Genomic DNA, 18043 nt, shown 5'->3' with positions numbered 1-18043 from the left:
ATTTCCATAATTCCATTCAAAACGTTAAACTTCCATAGATTATAGATTCAGGGCCCACAACTTAAACGATAATTTCAAGTATTTAGTTGTTTATTTGTGCATAATTTGGGCTTCCAGCTCATAAAACCCACGAAAACAGGATTTCAAAAAATTAGAATATTACATGAAATCACACAGTAATTACACAGTGATACCATGGTCATTGAACCAGGTTTTGGTTATTTTGGCAGTGTGGGCAGGTGCAAATCCTGCTGGAAAATGAAGGAAGCATGAAGCGCTCTGGAAATGTCCTGGTAGACGGGTGCATTGAGTGGACAGCACAGTGGACCAACACCAGCCGATGACATGGCTCCCCAAACCAACACAGACTGTGGAAACTTCACACTGGACTTCAAGCATCTTGGATTGTGTGCCTCTCCATTCTTCCTCCAGACTCTGGGACCTTGGTTTCCAAATGAGATGCAAAATTTGCTCTCATCAGAAAAGAGGACTTTGGTCCACTGTGCTTTATTAAATCCAGATTCAACGCAGCCGTCTACCAGGACCTTTTCAGAGAACTTCATGCTTCCTTTATTTTCCAGCAGGATTTGCACCTGCCCACACTGCCAAAATAACCAAAACCTGTTTCAATGACCATGGTATCACTGTGTAATTACTGTGTGATTTCATGTAATATTCAAATTTTTTGAAATCCTGTTTTCGTGGGTTTTATGAGCTGGAAGCCCAAATTATGTACAAATAAACAACTAAATACTTGAAATCGTTTAAGTTGTGGGCCCTGAATCTATAATCAATGGAAGTTTAACGTTTTGAATGGAATTATGGAAATAAATAAACTTTTCCATGATATTCACATTTTTTGGAAAGGCGCTGTAGTTCATTGACTTCCATTGATTTTTTTCAGTCAATGGGGTCCCACAACTGTTTGGTTACCCATATTCTTCAAAATATTTTCTTTTGTGTTCAGCAGAAGAAAGAAACTCATACAAACTTGAGGCTGAGTAAATGATGACAGAATTTCATTTTTTGGGTGAACTGTCCCTTTAAGGCCAGAAAAGTACGCAGGTAGACAAACTTTTTTTTGTTTGTTTTGTATTTTGATTGTTAATATCGGTTTAAATTTGAATCATTTACATTTTCTAAAGTGTTTGTTATTTTGGAAAATGTTCATGTTAATATATTTTAACTTTGTTTTCAATCACCTACACTATATTGTGTTTAAAGAAATGTATATTTTTCAGCATGGATACATTTAAGTGCTTAAAAGTGACAGTAAAGACATTTGTAATCTTACAAAAGATTTCTATTTCAAATTAATGCTGTTTTTTAACTTTATATGGCAGCAAATCAGAATATTAGAATGATTTTTGAAGGATCGTGACGTGAAAACTGGAGTAATAAGCCTGAAAATTCAGCTTAGTCATCACAAGAATAAATGTAATTTTTAAAATATAATACAACCGTTCTTTAAAACTTTAATAATATTTCACAATATTACTGTTTTTACTTTATTTTTAATCAAATCTTTGTGTGCATTATTCTCGCATTACTGTGATGATAACAATCTGACAGTTTATGCTAATTCCTGCCATTTTGTTAAGAATGGCAATGAGAATGTAAGATTTACTTGCATTGCATTACAAAATGTATTCGATCGCTTTTTGAAACAATGGCATTAAAACGGAGATTGCGTAGCTAGAAGTGTTTGCGTTCACATACGTTCCAGGCCTTCATAGTGAAGGTGGTGTGTGTACATGAACATAGCAAAAACAAGTTCTTGTACAGATTCTCCACTGTTTTCAGTGGACACATCATGCACTGAACCACCGAGTGCATCTGACATGCAGTGAACATAAAAGTAACCATGCAGAGATACAGACAGTGCAGTGAGCAACTCAAAGGTGCACAATATAAGAATATAAAGAAATAAATATGCATTTAATTTGTCAATGAGGGATGATCTACAAAATGTTCTCAAGCTCAGATTCACAAAATCAACTAAAGGATGATATATAGTGTTGAGGGCGGGTATTTGGAGTGATTTTAGTGTTACTACTTTAACAAACCCATATCTCCAATTATGAGCAACATTGCTGGGACTTTAGCAAACAGCATTAATAATCCTGTTGTACTTCCTTCATCTTGCCACAAGGGGGCAGAGTAACAGAACTAGCTGCCAATGCAACCAAATACTTTGTGGCATATATTATTTTGATATTCACAGAACAGATTTTGAGTTTATTGGTCCTTTTGAGACTCACATAAGCTTCACTGATTAATCTACCATTTGATCTTAGGGAATTATGTCAGATGCCAGTTATGTATGTTAGTAGAGTATTAATCAACATAATGGGGTTAAGTCTGTGGAATGATAACGGGCCTAAAACTGGACTAAAAGTCCAGAACGCACACAAAAAAATGGGAAATGATGAAGTAAATTCAGAACTGTAAAAACCAGATGTCCTGTCTCACCTTGAGTCCTCATACCTCCCATTTCTATCGCATTCTGCCGGCACTCTTTAAAAAACCAGGATGAAAAAGAGAAAAATAGTTTAGAGGCAAGAAAATCTGAGACTCACTGATAAAGGAAAGAAAGATAAGAAAACAAAGCTTTCATACATCCTAGGACAAAAGAGAGAGAAAATCAAAGACAATATGGAGAAAACGCCACCAACAGATACAATTTCCTGTGTAAGTGGAGAGGAATATTGGACATGCACTGAAAGTTGACCTGTGTGGAGACACAGAGGGTATTACGGATGCCCTTCCTGTACCCTATGATTCAACTTCCTGCTCTGAATAGTTTCCATGCAGTGGACACAACTGAACTCATTCTGTCCCTTAAAAGGAAGGGGTTTCGCACAATTAATAATAATAATAAAAAAAATAATGCATATTTGCTTTAAAATGTGTGGCATAGTGGGGGTAAGCGGTCTTCTAGGCATGGAGAAATGAGAACAGTGAAATTAATATAGGTAATTGTTAATATTCATAATTCTTTTGCATATTAATTAATATTGCAGGATATCTGCTATCTACTGAAATGAGAATAAAGCTGCAAGCTGCCGTTGGCACAGCTTACCCCAACCACGTGACACACTTTACTTTTTGGGAAAGTTGCTTATTATTTAATAATTCATCACAATTCACCAACATGTACACTACCGTTCAAAAATGTGGGTTCAGTGCGTTGCATTCAGCAACTTCAAACTTCAAAAGGTGACGGTAAAGACATTTTACAAAGACATTTGTTACAAAAGATTTAGATTTCAAATAAAAGCATCAAATCAGCATATCATAATGATTTCTGAAGGATCATGTGACACTGAAGACTGGAGTAATGATGCTGAAAATTCAGCTTTGCATCACAGGAATAAATTACGTTTTAAAATATATTCAAATAGAAAATTATTTTAAATTGTAATATTGCTGCTTTTATAGTATATCTCAAATAAATACAACCTTGGTGAGCAGAAGAGGCTTCTTTCAAAAATATTTAATCTTACTGACCACAAACTTTTGAATGGTAGTAGTGTATGATATATCGATATAGATAAGGACAAATTTGTTTTAAAAAAATACACAAATTATTTTTTAGCATAAAAATGCTTATTTTCTGATAGGCAGCTGTACATGACGGGTTGTTTCTAAATGTATGGTCACATGTACAGCTGGATTACCCACCGACTCATCTGAACCCTCTCTCTTTTTTTATTACAATAATGCTACATAATACAAAGCATATTAAATACAGATATATTGGGATATAAGAGAACATTTATCATCCATTCTGCAGAGTAGAAGATGAAAGAGAGATTAGGAGAGGTCATGCAGTGGCGTGGGCAGTGTGCAGCAGTCAGAGGAGAGGACGGTGGCAGAGAAGTGCTCTTATGGGGCAACGATTACAGGCGAACTGCCTCTGAAACAGATCAACATCCACTGTGACCGCTTCCTTGCAGCGTCCTGCCACTACTGAGAGGAATATTACGGGTTAGATACAACTTAAGATCTCTTGATAGCGTCTGTGGCGAAAAAACTAAAATAAACTTCCTGTAGATGTCATAACTAGACACTATAATACTTGCATATTTTAAATATCATATAAATTGTGCAGATAACACATATTTCACATATATTAAATTATTTTAAATATTTTAAATATAATACAATTAATTTAAAAAAAGGAAATATAAATATTTAATAATTGATTTAAATGGTTAGTTTACACAAAAATGAAAATATGACATTTTACTCATCCTCATGTCGTTCCACAACCAAAAATAATACTTTAAATATTAAAATATGCATTTATTTTAAATAATTTTATTCATGGGTTGCCAGCCAGTATTTTTTGTGCCTTTTTAAAAACTGAGGAATGAGTTCAATTTATTTCCTGTGTTAATCGACAATGGGCCACAGATGCTGTCAAGAGTTTAACCTGTATATATCCTGAAATATTTGTGTGCATATATACATATATATATATATATATATATATATACACACACACACACACACATATACATATATATATATATTTTTTTTTTTATGGTCAACCTCATTTATAACTTGCCTTAATGAACATGCTGCAAATAAAATAATCTAAGTTCTTCTCATTTATAAAGAACAAAAGTCAGCATCGCTGTCTTTCTTTGCTCTGTCTTAAAACACATTTCCAAGGGGACATCTGACCAACTTCTGGATTACTCAAATGGGAAGTTCTCCATCGAAAAGCAAAAGTCATAACAGCACTGGCGGGAATAAAAGCGCTGGGATTGCGAGACCACCTGGAGGAACAACTCATCTGGGTAGGTCAAAAAGGAAGAGCTGGAAAATCAGAATCAGAAAATCCTGCTACTTCTAGAGGTGGATTCTGGAGCATGAGGGCTGAAATAAGGAAAGGGTGGTTGTCACAACAGGAAATGCTGGTACCTTAACTCCAGAAATCCTGTAAAGAACACCTCTCAATCGCCACATCAGTCAGCCGCTAAATTAAGAGCCCAGTAGAGTGGCCTGAATTACACAACCAAGAGCAAGTCTGTTACTGCGTCGCATTCATTTCCTTATCCTCAGAAAAGATTAATATATAAAGGTGGATCTCTGAGGGATGTAACACAATATACATTCATAATGACCTATATAAATCTCACGAAACCTGTAAAGAACATGTGTATTTCACATCAAAATCAAAAGTGGGTAATAATAAATATTATTATAAACACACACGCACTCACACACACACACGTTTTCATAAAATTCAATTATATATATATATATATATATATATATATATATAGAGAGAGAGAGAGAGAGAGAGAGAGAAAAACATCATTATTTAAGTCCAGAGGTTTGGATGTTTCATGGCTGACTGAAGAATGCTATCATTGAACAAACGCACCCATTACTGTGCGCTGTAGGTTATCTAACACACAACCTTCCTCGAAGACAAAAGGCGTGAATGGAAAATGAGGCTCTAATGAGACTAATGAATCTATTGTGCTCAGTTGTATCCTATGAGCAGGCATGCATGGGTGATTAGTATTGTCTTCAGGTGCTGTTCATCAGAAAACAGCAGGCATGCTCAGTTGCACTCCGATTAAGAGACAGTGTGTCGAAGGTGAGTGACAAGCAATTAATCGAAAAACATCTTCACGCTAGGGTTAAGAGTTAAACTTCATCTTTCAGCTCTGGTTAACTGCACACAGCCCATCGAGGGTCCTACCTTTTGGTAAACCTGAATGACATATTTCTACAAAAGAAACAGAAACAGACACTGATCAACATCTGGAGTAGATGTGTTGTCTCTTGAGAACATATTGGGGAATCTGATGCCACTGATAACATCCTATATAGTTCTGACATGCCAAAACTATTGCGTGACATCCAGTTTTGGGAAGTAAGTAACTTAAAATTGTGCAAAGCTACTAACTTTAAATTTTAAAGTCCCCCTGTGGTGAAAATCAAGCTTTTAATGTTGTTTATATGTCTATGTGGTGTTTGTAAAAATGCTTTAAGACAAACCATGTGCAAATTTATCAGTCAACACCATTGCTGAGTGTATTCTCCTTAAAACTGCAGTGAACCAAAGACAGTCTCAAAAACGCAGTTTTGGATCTTACCATAACAAACATGTAACCAATCCAATCCGTGCAGCGCTTTTGGGCTTTTCTCCATTGACTTTCTTAGTTGTTCAAAGCGTTTGTAAGGATGCTGATTTTTAGATGGATCAGGTATTCTGTGCTGGTGTGAGTGAGTGGAGGCGGGACTAATTTGCATATTAATTCCACGTATACTAAATGAGGGAAGGGTGTAGAGTTACATTCAAGCTATTTTAAAGGGATAGTTCACCCATAACATTTTATTCTGTCATCAATTACTCACACTCATGTCGTTACAAACCCATAATACTTTAGTTCATCTTTTGAAAATCAAATGAAGATGTTATTAATAAAATCTGAGAGCTTTCCGTCCCTCCATTGACAGCCTACGCAACTACCACTTTCAAGGCCCAGAAAGGTAGTAAGACATCATTAAAGTAATCCATGTGGTTTAACCTCAGTTTTATAAAGCGACATGAGTGCTTTGTTTGCATTGCAACGCCTGCTCTCGAGTCAACACCACACGCATGTGTCGTGGAGCTCTCGTGAACGCGCGCGTTGTTGATTCATATTTTCTTTTTTCTGTTCTGAAGATGAACGAAAGTCTTACGGGTTTGGAACGACATGAGGGTGAGTAATTAAAGACAGAATTACAATTTTTGGGTGAACTAACACATTAGGCATGAAGAAATTATTTCCAGAGAAAAAAACATTTAAATATGCCATTTTGAAGATCAAAGATGAGTTTCAAGAGATAAAATGATTGACTGCAGGGGGACTTTAAGTACCGTAGTTTTATAGTTGTGCTTTACAAAATAAGAGTATCTTTTCCAGTAATGAACCTATTTTTGAACCTATCAAACTGTTGCGTTCTAATGCGTGCATATTTCAAATTCCCAAACTCCAAAAGAACACTTTCCTTCTCATCCCACTGAAAATTGATTTCCATTGGTAATAGTTACTTGTCAAAGGTGCGCTGGAAGGTTTTGTTGTGTATTGAGAACATGAAGTGTTGATTTACCTGCGCGTGAGCTTGGATGTGAGCTTGGTGAAGAGGTTTGTTGATCCGCGGCTCCGGGACTGTGAGAGTGGCGTGGCATCGTGTGATAAGGTTGGCGAGGCAGGGGGTCCGTTATAGGTGGCTGTGCGTCGGTCCCTCAGCTGGCCTCCGTGGAAAGTGCTGCGGCTCAGAGTGCCTCGTGGGAAACGCAGGCGGTCCGGGGGAGTCGCGCTACTAATACTGTGGGTGGAGGAACCAGGGTTCCGCTGACCCGTCTGAGCCGTGCTCGTGCTGAAGAGAGAAAATTCAGGGTCACATTATGACGATATTGGAAAAATCAGCGTGCAGCGACACGAGGGCGAGTAAATGATGCAGTGTTGTTAATAACTAAAACTATTAGGGGGTGTAACAATATATCATGTCACAATATATCGCAATACAAAAATGCAATAATATGTATCATGGAGAGTTACAATATGTATTGTGTATAATTCACCCAAAAGAGTTTTAGTGTCAGTACTACATTACACTACTATATTTAATGTTGAATGTAATGCATAATAATGCAATGGGGGAATATTTGTGGGTCCTGATAATGCCAAATGTCTTGTAACCAATAAAAAGTGGCCTACATTATTTTAAATATATCTAGTCAGTGACAGAGAGCAAACATTTTTGTCTAAAATAATTCTGTACTTTTAGTTTTATTCTGGTGTCACTGTTGTCCTGTGCATTGGGTTACCAGCACCAAGTCCAAGCCTATTCATTTACACCCACAATGTAATACCAAATGTAGAATTTTGATCAACAGTACTTAAATTTTTTTATTTTTTATTATTAAGACTCCCGTCTTGGAGTATCGCAAATTCGCAATAATATTGTATCGTGAGTTCAGTGTTGTTATTTGTACCGAATTGTGACATGAGGGTATCGTTACATCACTGAAAACTATTTTAAAAAAAGTTGTTCATTGAAATAAATAAAATAAAATAAAAATATTAGATGAAAAACCTAAACTTAATAAATATAAAAGAAAATGTAAATGTTGCTTTGGCAACTACCTGAAATAAATAAGAAATAAATAAAACTAAAAATAAATATATATAAAGCATACAATTATTAAAATAAACGATATTAAAAAATATTTATTACAAAACATTTTAGAGTGAACTATCCCTTTAAGCTAAGCATTTGAAGTCAAAAATGTCATTGAATATTATAAGAGAATGTAGTAAAATATCAAACCAATACAATCAATCTGCAAACAAATGATGCTAGACCTTTTTCAGAAATAATTTTCATAAATGCTTTTAATAAACTAGTGATCTTCAGTGGATGTACTCAAATTCACACAGGTGTCCTAACAGAGTAACCACAGGTTTCGTTCATCACATTAACCACGAACATATCCTACCAACGTTACAATATGTTTTATATCTATTTTAAAATATGGTCAAGCCATTATTATAGATGTTTGTTAGTTTTAAATTATATAGTGTTTTATGTCACTTTACAATTTCAAAGGGTCAAATGTCTTATTTACAATAAGGTTTCATTTGTTAATATTAGTTAACTACATTAGATTACATAAGTTAAGAATGAACAATACTTCAACAGTATTTATTTATTAATCTTAGCTTAATTTTAGCATTTAATACATTTTTTAAATCAATTGTATTTGTGAACATTAGTTAATGCACTGTGAACTAACATCAACAAAATTTTTAGTTTTTTCAAGTTGTAAAAAATATATTGCTCACTGTTAGTTCATGTTAGTTAATACATTAACTATTAATAAACAAAACCTTATTTTAAATTGTTACTATTTCAAACTAACAAACATCAATAATAGTGACTGGACCATATTTTAATTCTAGCAATCTGCTCAACAAAGTTCATAATCTGCATACAGATGTTTTTTGCACATATAATAATAATATAATAATTGCACATATAAAAGTCAACAGTCTTTCCACTAGTCAATTACTAGGTTAATGGAGTTTATATCCTATATTAGTGGGTTTAGACACCAGGAAGTTAGTTAACGGTTTGAGTGGGAAGATGCAGGAACCCCTCAAATGTTAAACGCACCGGAAGCTCCATGACGAGTCCTCCCTGATTGGTTGAAACACTAGAGGTATAAGACGAGGGTGGCGGGAAATCAAAGACGCAGACAGCAGAGGTCATTAGAGAGGAGGAGGAGGAGTCAGGCGATGAAGAGACACACTAAGATTAGAGACAGACGCTACACTCGTCTTTACTTGGGCCTGAAGTAGTCAAAGGTGCCGTCGTTGTGCGGCAAGGTGGTGCGGCAGGTGTGTCCCGAGGCAGAGAGGGCCTTTTGGTGGCGCAGACGGACCGAGGCCGATGAGGTGGCGAGAGCCACAGCGTAAGCCGTCGGACTCGTGCTGACACATCCCGACATTTCACTCAGACTGGCCGAAGGCAGACGGGCAAATAAACAGCATTGGGATGGATCAGACATATACGTACAAACAAAGCAGAGCAAATGAGATGATAACCGCGAGTAGAGAAGAGCAGAAAGAGAGAGTAATATAGAATACGGATGGTCGGCTAGTCGTACAAAAACTGACTAGTCAACATGAATGTGTCTGCTTGAAACGCATTTGATTATACAGGAATTCTTTAAAGCGATAGTTCACCTAAAAATGACAATTCTGTCATCATTTAATCACCCTCATGTCGTTCCAAACCTGTATGAATCGGAATCTAAAAGATGATATTTTGAAGAATGTTTCAACTGTTTTTGTCTATATAATGAAAGTCAATGGGGTCCAAAACAACACAGAGACATTCTCCAAAATAGTTTCTTGTGTGTTCTGCAGAAAAAAATACAAATAAAATTGAACTACCATTCAAAAGTCGGTAATATTTTGTAATGTTTTCGAAAAAAAGTCTCTTATGCTCACCAAGGCTGCATTTATTTGATCAAAAATACAGTAAAAACAGAAATATTATGAAATAATATTACAATTTAAAATAATAATTTTCTTTTTGAATACATTTTAAAATGTAATTTATTCTGTGATGTTAAAGGTGCATTGCACAAGTCTCTGAGTTTTTGCAGAACTATGCCCCCTCTGGCGGCAAGCGAAACTGCAGCCAGAAGTGTGCACGCTCACGGACAAAAGTTTTCTTTTTTTTATCTTACGTGGAGTTTGCGTTGGTGTTTGAAATGAACTACAAGCCGGTCTCTTAGAATCCATCTTCTACGGAGAATGGCGGCGAATACACAAACCTGCCAGACAGCCAGGTGAGCGTGCCGTGAACGCGCATGACGTCACGCCCAGTCTAAAATTCCGGCCCGAATCCCTTTTTTTACTTCACAGGATTATAGAGACAATCTCAGTGATCAGAGAAGGGCTCATTCAGCCCATCAGGCAATTGTTTAAGCATGTATGGGTTAGAAAACGGGTATTTTTAACATGAAAAGTTGCTTAATGCACCTTTAAAGCTGAATTTTCAGCATCATTACTCCAGTCTTCAGTGTCACATGATTCTTCAGAAATCATTCTAATATGCTGATAAAGAAACATTTCTTTTTATTATCAATGTTAAAATTAGTTGAGCGCATTAATATTTTTGTGGATAGCCAAACTTTCGTACAGTAGTTTATAATGGTTTGGAATGACATTTTTGAGTGAACTATCACTTTAAGAATAGTCGATAAGGTGTTCAGTCAACCCAGCGACTCAATTTTGAAAAAATGTAATTTTGCGTATCCCTAATATGGGATTTAGCACATGGTTGCTCTTTCTCTCTCTGAACTGCATGGCAAAACAAAGCGCTTTAGCATTGCAGACTGGCACAGCAAGGTTAACCGTTGTGTTTTGTGAGACGTCATTGCTGTCAATCAGCCGGACAGAGGCCTCTTTGTAAAAAAAAAAAGTCTGATGCAAACATCCCAAATGAACCTGGAGTTCTAGTGTGTATGTGCCATATCCTTCATATTGATTTCCACAGATCTTCCACCAGAATATTCATCAACACATTCATAAATGCTTAGACAACACTATTGCAACATTATGGACCATAATAATCATTATTTCTCATAAAGTGTTTCTTACCACTACAACTTGCACTGCGTATATTTAAGTATTCAGGACACACTGTAGAAGTGATTGGCGATTAGTGAAAAAATATCTAAGCATTGTCATTTAATCTTTCTTATATGTCCAATAAATTATGGGATATAAGGTAGATACTAGGGCTGCACAATTGGGTGAAACATTGTGAATATTACATTATATATAAATGTTATATTATTAGAATAATAAACAATACTATATAATATTACAATTATGAAATATGTTATGAATATTTTGAAAAATATTGCCATTTGAACTGTGATTTGATAAGCATTTGTCTCATATTGCTTCTGCTGAGATTTCAAGGCTGCAAGAAGAAAAAGGCATAAAAACAGTGTCTCTCATGTTAAACAGTGTCAAGGGTGTTCAAAGAAACACACAAAAACTATCACAGCCTTTTGTAAATTAATAAGTGGATACCATATAACAATTTTTATATTTTCATTTGATTAATTATACAGCCATAGAAGTTACAGCAGTAAAATCCAGCAATTAAGTCTAAGGTCTACATGACAAAGTAATGTAAAGTATTAAACCAAAGCTCCATCTTCAAATGCTTCATAATGAAAAATGAACAGATGAAGCTCCACAAACACAAAGAAACTGCTTCTGTAAAGTTATCTGGTAGTGTGAGGATGAAGAGATGCAAGATGTCCCTTGTTGTCAGTGATTGTTTTGAGTAACACAGTAGCATTTCCTTTTGTTAAAAGGGAAGAGAGAGATTCACAACATTTGACCTAATGTGACTCACCTGTTCTCTTTGCCGTTCTGGATGACGGTGTGGCGGTCGGTGGCATTCCTCTCACTACACACGTACGTGTTTCTCCTGATCATGCCGGTAGACACAGAATTGCTCTGCAGAAATACATGTTGCCAAGTCAAGTCATCATTATTTTTTATTGCATTTTATACAATATAAATTGTTTCAAAGCAGCATCACAGTATTAACAAAAAAAAAACTGAATCAATGATACAAACTTCATCAAATATGAGACCGATTCAAATTCCGCTGTAAAGCAGCTCTACAGAAGACAATAGTGTCATTATTCAGATCCATTTAGTTCAGTGTGGATTCAATTCAGTTCAAAAACGGTGTAAAGTTCATTCATTATTAAAAAAAGTTCCATTTAAGCAGCTCTACCGGACACAGTAACATTGTTAAACAGCTTGAGTCAGTTCAGTGTTGATTCAGTTCAGTTCAATAACAGTGTCGATGTTTCAAACTTCATCAATAAAAAAAATTAAAATAAAAAGATTCAGCTATAAAGTAGAAGACAACTGTGACAGTTATATGACTCTGTTTTCAACTAAAATCATTATTTATTTTTTTTGGCCGTTCATTTACACGACAACAGCCTTTTGTGGGCCTGAAAACGCAAATGCTTTAAAACGGGTTTCAAAGTACACGTTTTTAAAACTTACTCCGTCTCTGTGTAAACTACAAAAACACGAATTTGTGAAAACAGTGATGTCAAGCGCATGTGTATTACGTGTTCAGTCTATAGACGCATGGTGTTTCTTTGTGATCAAGTGACATTGCCAACTACTGGCCTGGCAGCAGAATACAGTGTTTTTAGTAGTTTTCGCAAATCCGTGTGAACGGGGATCGTTTTGACAATGGTGTCGTTAGTACATGAAAAATGCAAAAGGAAAAACTTTTCCGTTTTTGGTACATCATTGACATGTAAACATATCCTTAATGATTCATAAAATAACTAAATAATAACTAATAAGTAAAGCATTTCTGTATCTCAAACTGCAGAGCAGGCACAAAGAATTCCATGGTCGTGGGTTTAACTCCCAAGGAATGCATGAACTGTTAAAATGTATCCCTTAATGCAATGTAATTCACTTTGGATAAAAGCATCTGCCAAATGCATAAATGTACATGTATACTGTATATGTATATGAGCAACATGCTGTTCAAACTGATGTTATCATACAAACAATAACATAATGAAAGATTTTACATTTATGCATTTGGCAGACGCTTTTATCCAAAGCGACTTACATTGCATTTCAAGGTACACATTTTTTTGGTAACATTCTTATCAGTTCTTGCTCTCCCTGGAAATCAAACCCATGACCTTGCCGTTCCAAGCGCCAATGCTCTACTGTTTGAGCTACAGGAAAGCTGTGTGTGGGTGGTAGGATGGTAAATTGTAGGATGGTGGGTGGTAGGAACTTACCCCAGGGGCACCAGCGCTCTTTTTGCGGTCAGGAATGTCAGCCTTGTTTGGGTTGTTGGCGTTGCCCAGCATGGGGCTCGGTGGAGCCATGCCACGACTCCCAGATGAGCTGGACTTACGTGCCTGTGCACTGCCCTCCTCTTTATGGTCACTTTCTGCAGAAGTGGTCTGACTTCTCTTGGGGTAACCCACCGAGGGAATGGTTGGACCAGCTGTGAATGGAGAGGAACGGAGATTAGAAAGACAAAGACCTCATTGCAGGCACTATGTCATGTCAAGTCACCTTTATTTATTAACCACTTTATACAGATTGTTTCAAAGAAGCTTCACAGTAATAAACGGAAATAACAGAATCAATGATGGAAATATGAGACCAACTCAAATTCAGCTATAAGCAGCTCTACAGAAGACAATAGTGTGGTTACTCAGCTTGCGTCATTTCATTGTTGATTCAGTTCAATAACTGTAAAGTTCATCAGTTATGAATTATGAATTCAGCAATAAAACAGCTCTACAGAAGACAATAGTGCCGTTATTCAGCTCAATTAAGTGTCATGTTGATTCAATTCAGTTCAATAATATTATCGATGCAGCAAAATTCTAAACAAATTCGATTCAGATATAAAGCAGCTCAACAAAAGACGTAAAGACCAAAAAGCGTGCTGTGATGGATTTAATTAATCAACTTTAATTAATCAACATTTGTTTTTCCTGTAGGAGCGAACAGAGGGAAAAGGTTGGGGCTTTTAAACCAGTTGAACCAATCATATTGAAGGTGACATGTTAGTCTTATTTGTTTTCTCAATTCTATAAAAACTGTTGTATCCGTGTTTTCTGGCGGGATTCTCGATGGAATTTGTCTGAGATCCTCCGGCCTTGCTTCTTGGGAGAGATTCCCTGAGAACTGCTCGGGAAGATCTCCTGGCCGTGATTAAAGCATTTAAAGGACATTTGCAGAAGTCTGTTTGTCGATTATTCCTGCGCAGGAAGTAAGCTAGTTTAGGGAAGCAAGTTAGTTAGAGTAAGAAACTCAGCCAGTTGTCGACTGAAGACGCAAGAGCTAGAGTATAAAGGTATTGGGTGTCGATTTGGAGATGCCCCCAGTTAATAAGATCAACTGGGTGTCGATTGGAGACGCTCCAGATAGTTAGGTTTAGGGAAAAATCTACCACAGTGCTCACCCTGGTCACTGTAGCGACGCTGTTTCTGGTTGGAGGAGATGCTCTTCTGGACTTTGAGGTGAGATGGTGACTGGCCGTTATTGTGCTCGCTGTTGGGTCTGGCCTTGGCTAGAGAGAGGTTACTGCTGGAGCTGGAATCACTCACCTCCAACTGTGATCACACAAAACAAAACATATGAACTGGATGAGACAGACTGTTTTTCTTATGTCTGGATGTGAGGGCTGACGTCTAGCAAATGGAGGATTAGTGCGCAGTGGGAAAGGAGCGAATGTAACTCGCTAATCCAGCTTGATAAGAATAACCAGCGATATAGGTTTAGAATGCCATGCTACAAGTCTAAAACATCCATAATCAGATGTCAGATATAGCCAGTCGTTTGTCTATGGGCATAAAGACTAGCCCACACTGCAGCTCATTCTGTTTATTCTGTCCAGTTAGGCAGGAAAGGTTTGACTGACCGACATGACCTTTTTGGGTGGGTAAACCTAAAATCGATGACAACAAATTAATAATAGAGCAAAGTGGCAACAAAAAGGGACAGCAATTTCCATGACAGGCTGTATAGATAATGTCAAAAATGGGTACATTTTGTGGTCAAAATCTCAAAAGTTAAGACTATAATTCTGCAAACAAAACAAAACTCCAGCATAGCTTTCAAAGATTCTGTCCAGACACTAATTAAACACTCTGTAGTTGTTGAACAGTCTGTGATTGCGCCAAATTATCCTAAAAGTTTTCCATTTGAAAGTTTGGGGTTAGTAAGATTTATTCAGCAAGGATGCATTCAGTTGATCAAAAGTGATATTAAAAACATTGAAATGTTACAAAAGCTTTTCTTACTCAAAGAATCCTGAAAAAATGTTTCACAGTTTCTTCAAAAATATCAGCACAACATTGATAATGAGAAATGTTTCTTGAGCATTTCTGAAGGATCATGTGACACTGAAGACTGGAGTAATGATGCTGAAAATTCAGTTTTGATATCACAGGAATCAAGTACTTTTTAAAAATGATAAAAATTGAAAATTATTTTAAATGCTATATCTCAGCCTTGGTGAACATTCTTTCAGAAAAATATTAAAACCTCAAACTTTTGAACGGTACTGTATGCTCTCCTCAGCATGCTACATTTTACAACTGTGCAACAAAACAGCTCTGAAACGTCATGTTGACTAACTCACCTCAGTGGACTTCCTTCCTAACAGCAGGTAGGTAGCCGTGATTTCATCGTACTTCATCCTGGTTAGAGATTCGTGGATCTCCTCCCGTGAGTAACCCATTCCCACCATAATATCTGCAACAAACCATATATAGACAGGTTATTAAAAACAATTCAATGTAGGATACTGGTTGGTTGGCCTCCAAGTCAAGTATTTAAATTGCGCTTTATACAATGCAGATTGTTTCAAAGCAGCATCATGGGAAAAAAGAAAGAAAGGAAAATAACAAATCAATGATACAAACTTAACCAAATATGAGACCAATTAAAATTCAAAGACACTAGTGTGATTGTTCAGCTCAAGTCAGTACAGTGTTTATTCAGTTCAATAACTGTGTAAAGTTCATCAACTATGAAGCAATTTCAGCATTTCAGCTTTAAGCAGCTCTACACAAGACAATGTCATTATTCAGCTCAATTCAGTTTAATGTTGATTCAATTCAGTTTAATAACACTGTTTTTCAACTATGAAACTTGGATTCAGTTATAAAGCAGCTCTACAGTACACAGTAGTCGCAATCCAGCTCAATTCATGTTTTTGTTCTTATCTAATAGTGTCAGTGCAGTCAAATCAATAAATGCACTAATTACTGAATATTAAGAGTCGTTTAACCACAACTAAGCAAGCCAAAGGTGACAGTGGCAAGGAACCCAAACTCCATCAGATGAAAGAAATGGAGAAAAAAAATCTTGGGGGAAACCAAACTCAGTCAAGCCAAATGAACAAACATGGTGTAAATAATTCCAGGCTGCATCACAAGTCAGATTGTTGATTGATATAATTAAAAAAAATTCATCCAGCTCCTTCTGCTTGAAGATTGGGATACATCACGCTGGCATATGGTGGAAGGAGGACGACTTTTTCAAGGGCCAAAGCTTATTGTAGCAGAGTGGTATCATATAAAAACAACTTTAAAAAAAAAGTAAACTGATAAAAACCTGTACATCTTGACTCTTTCCATATTTGTGCATAAAAAGACACTGATATATAAAGAGCAGGGAAGCTGAAAGCTGAGAAAAGTGTGCTTTAGCCAAACTTGAACAAGTTTTATTCCAGATTCCAGAATGATGTCTGCTTACTTTGTCTCTCAGCGTGAATGTCCTTCACAAATTAAAAAAAGAAGTAATTTCGGGTATCATTTTAGTTTCACCTGGAAAAAAGCACTCTCAAATCAATGCCAATGCTGTCACCGTTTCATGTGCTAGACTAAATGTGACGGCCTCGGCTCATTTGAACTGTTCCTGCACTAGCGGTAAACGCTTTTAGGGACACAGAACTAGGGCTCAGAGATCAATGTAGTGTTTAAAAGGCAGACAGGCCTCCAGCAGCAGTGGAAAGAACAGGGCCAGTCTGACCCTTAGCTACCATCGACCCCTGCACTCTGCTGAAACCCACAGGCACACCACCAACCACAAGCAGCGTCACGTTGAACCAAGCATGCCAGACTAACAGCTTCTACCGCGCTCGTAGGACGTCATGCAATGCAGTGAAGCCCAAATATCTCCCTTGATTGCACTTGTGAACCATAAAAGCCCTGACTCACTCCCACGGAAACTCACTAATATAAAAATAAATGATGAGCAGACGGGAAAGATCTTATTATGTCTGTAAATTTGGATTATTTATTGTCCATCCAGCTAAAAACAGAAAGAAAGCAAGTACACAAAAGCTTGCGTTACTGTGGCGGTGACAAAATCCCGTACTCAAGGGGACAATACAGTGGTCTTCAAATGTGCAATCAAACCAGACATTACTATAGAGGTACATAAAAAAAAAAGAATATAATACTTTTATTCAGCAAGGATGCATTAAACTGATAAAAAGTGACAGCAAAGAAAATTATAATGTTGCAAAAGATTTATATTTCAAATAAATGCTGTTCTTTTGAACTTTCTATTTATCAACAACAACAAAAAACTGATCACAGTTTCCACAAAAATGTTAAGCTTCACAAGTGTTTTCAACACTGAAAATAATAATAATAGTTTCTTGAGCATCATATCAGCATATTAGATTGATATCTGAAGGATCATGTGACACTAAAGATGCTAAAGCATCTCTTGTCACTTAATTTATGGAAAGTGTCATGTATATTTACAGGTTTCACCACGTTCTCTCACCTCGAGTGTGCCCCGTTTGACAGGGTTCATACAATTTTGAATAAATTACATTTTAAAATATACTCAAATAAAATACATTTATTTTAAATTGTAATAAAATGTCTAAATATTACTGTTTTTTGATC

At 36.4% G+C, this 18043-nt stretch overlaps 1 protein-coding gene across 10 annotated transcripts in view; it reads right to left on the bottom strand.

Moving 5' to 3' along the window:
• The window catches only part of mark3b (MAP/microtubule affinity-regulating kinase 3b), a 64314-nt gene that overhangs the window by 1713 nt on the left and 44558 nt on the right, over window positions 1-18043 (bottom strand). For 2 of the 10 annotated variants that reach the window (XM_082148582.1, XM_082148578.1), the window contains exons 11-17: window positions 15760-15872; window positions 14578-14728; window positions 13397-13608; window positions 11959-12062; window positions 7120-7389; window positions 5723-5749; window positions 2473-2517 (exon numbers count right to left, since the gene is read on the bottom strand). In XM_082148582.1, the coding sequence (XP_082004708.1) occupies window positions 2473-2517; window positions 5723-5749; window positions 7120-7389; window positions 11959-12062; window positions 13397-13608; window positions 14578-14728; window positions 15760-15872 (922 nt within the window). Of the gene's footprint in view, window positions 1-2472; window positions 2518-4534; window positions 5014-5722; window positions 5750-7119; window positions 7390-9359; window positions 9534-11958; window positions 12063-13396; window positions 13609-14577; window positions 14729-15759; window positions 15873-18043 lie in introns of those variants that run through there. The other 8 variants (XM_082148585.1, XM_082148581.1, XM_082148584.1 and 5 more) reach the window with 5 other exon arrangements.

This window comes from Leuciscus leuciscus (assembly GCF_965113295.1).
Source record: "Leuciscus leuciscus genome assembly, chromosome: 19".
NCBI lineage: Eukaryota > Metazoa > Chordata > Actinopteri > Cypriniformes > Leuciscidae > Leuciscus > Leuciscus leuciscus.
Note: the sequence above shows the minus strand (reverse complement) of the source record. Positions and strands in the feature narration are given on the sequence as shown.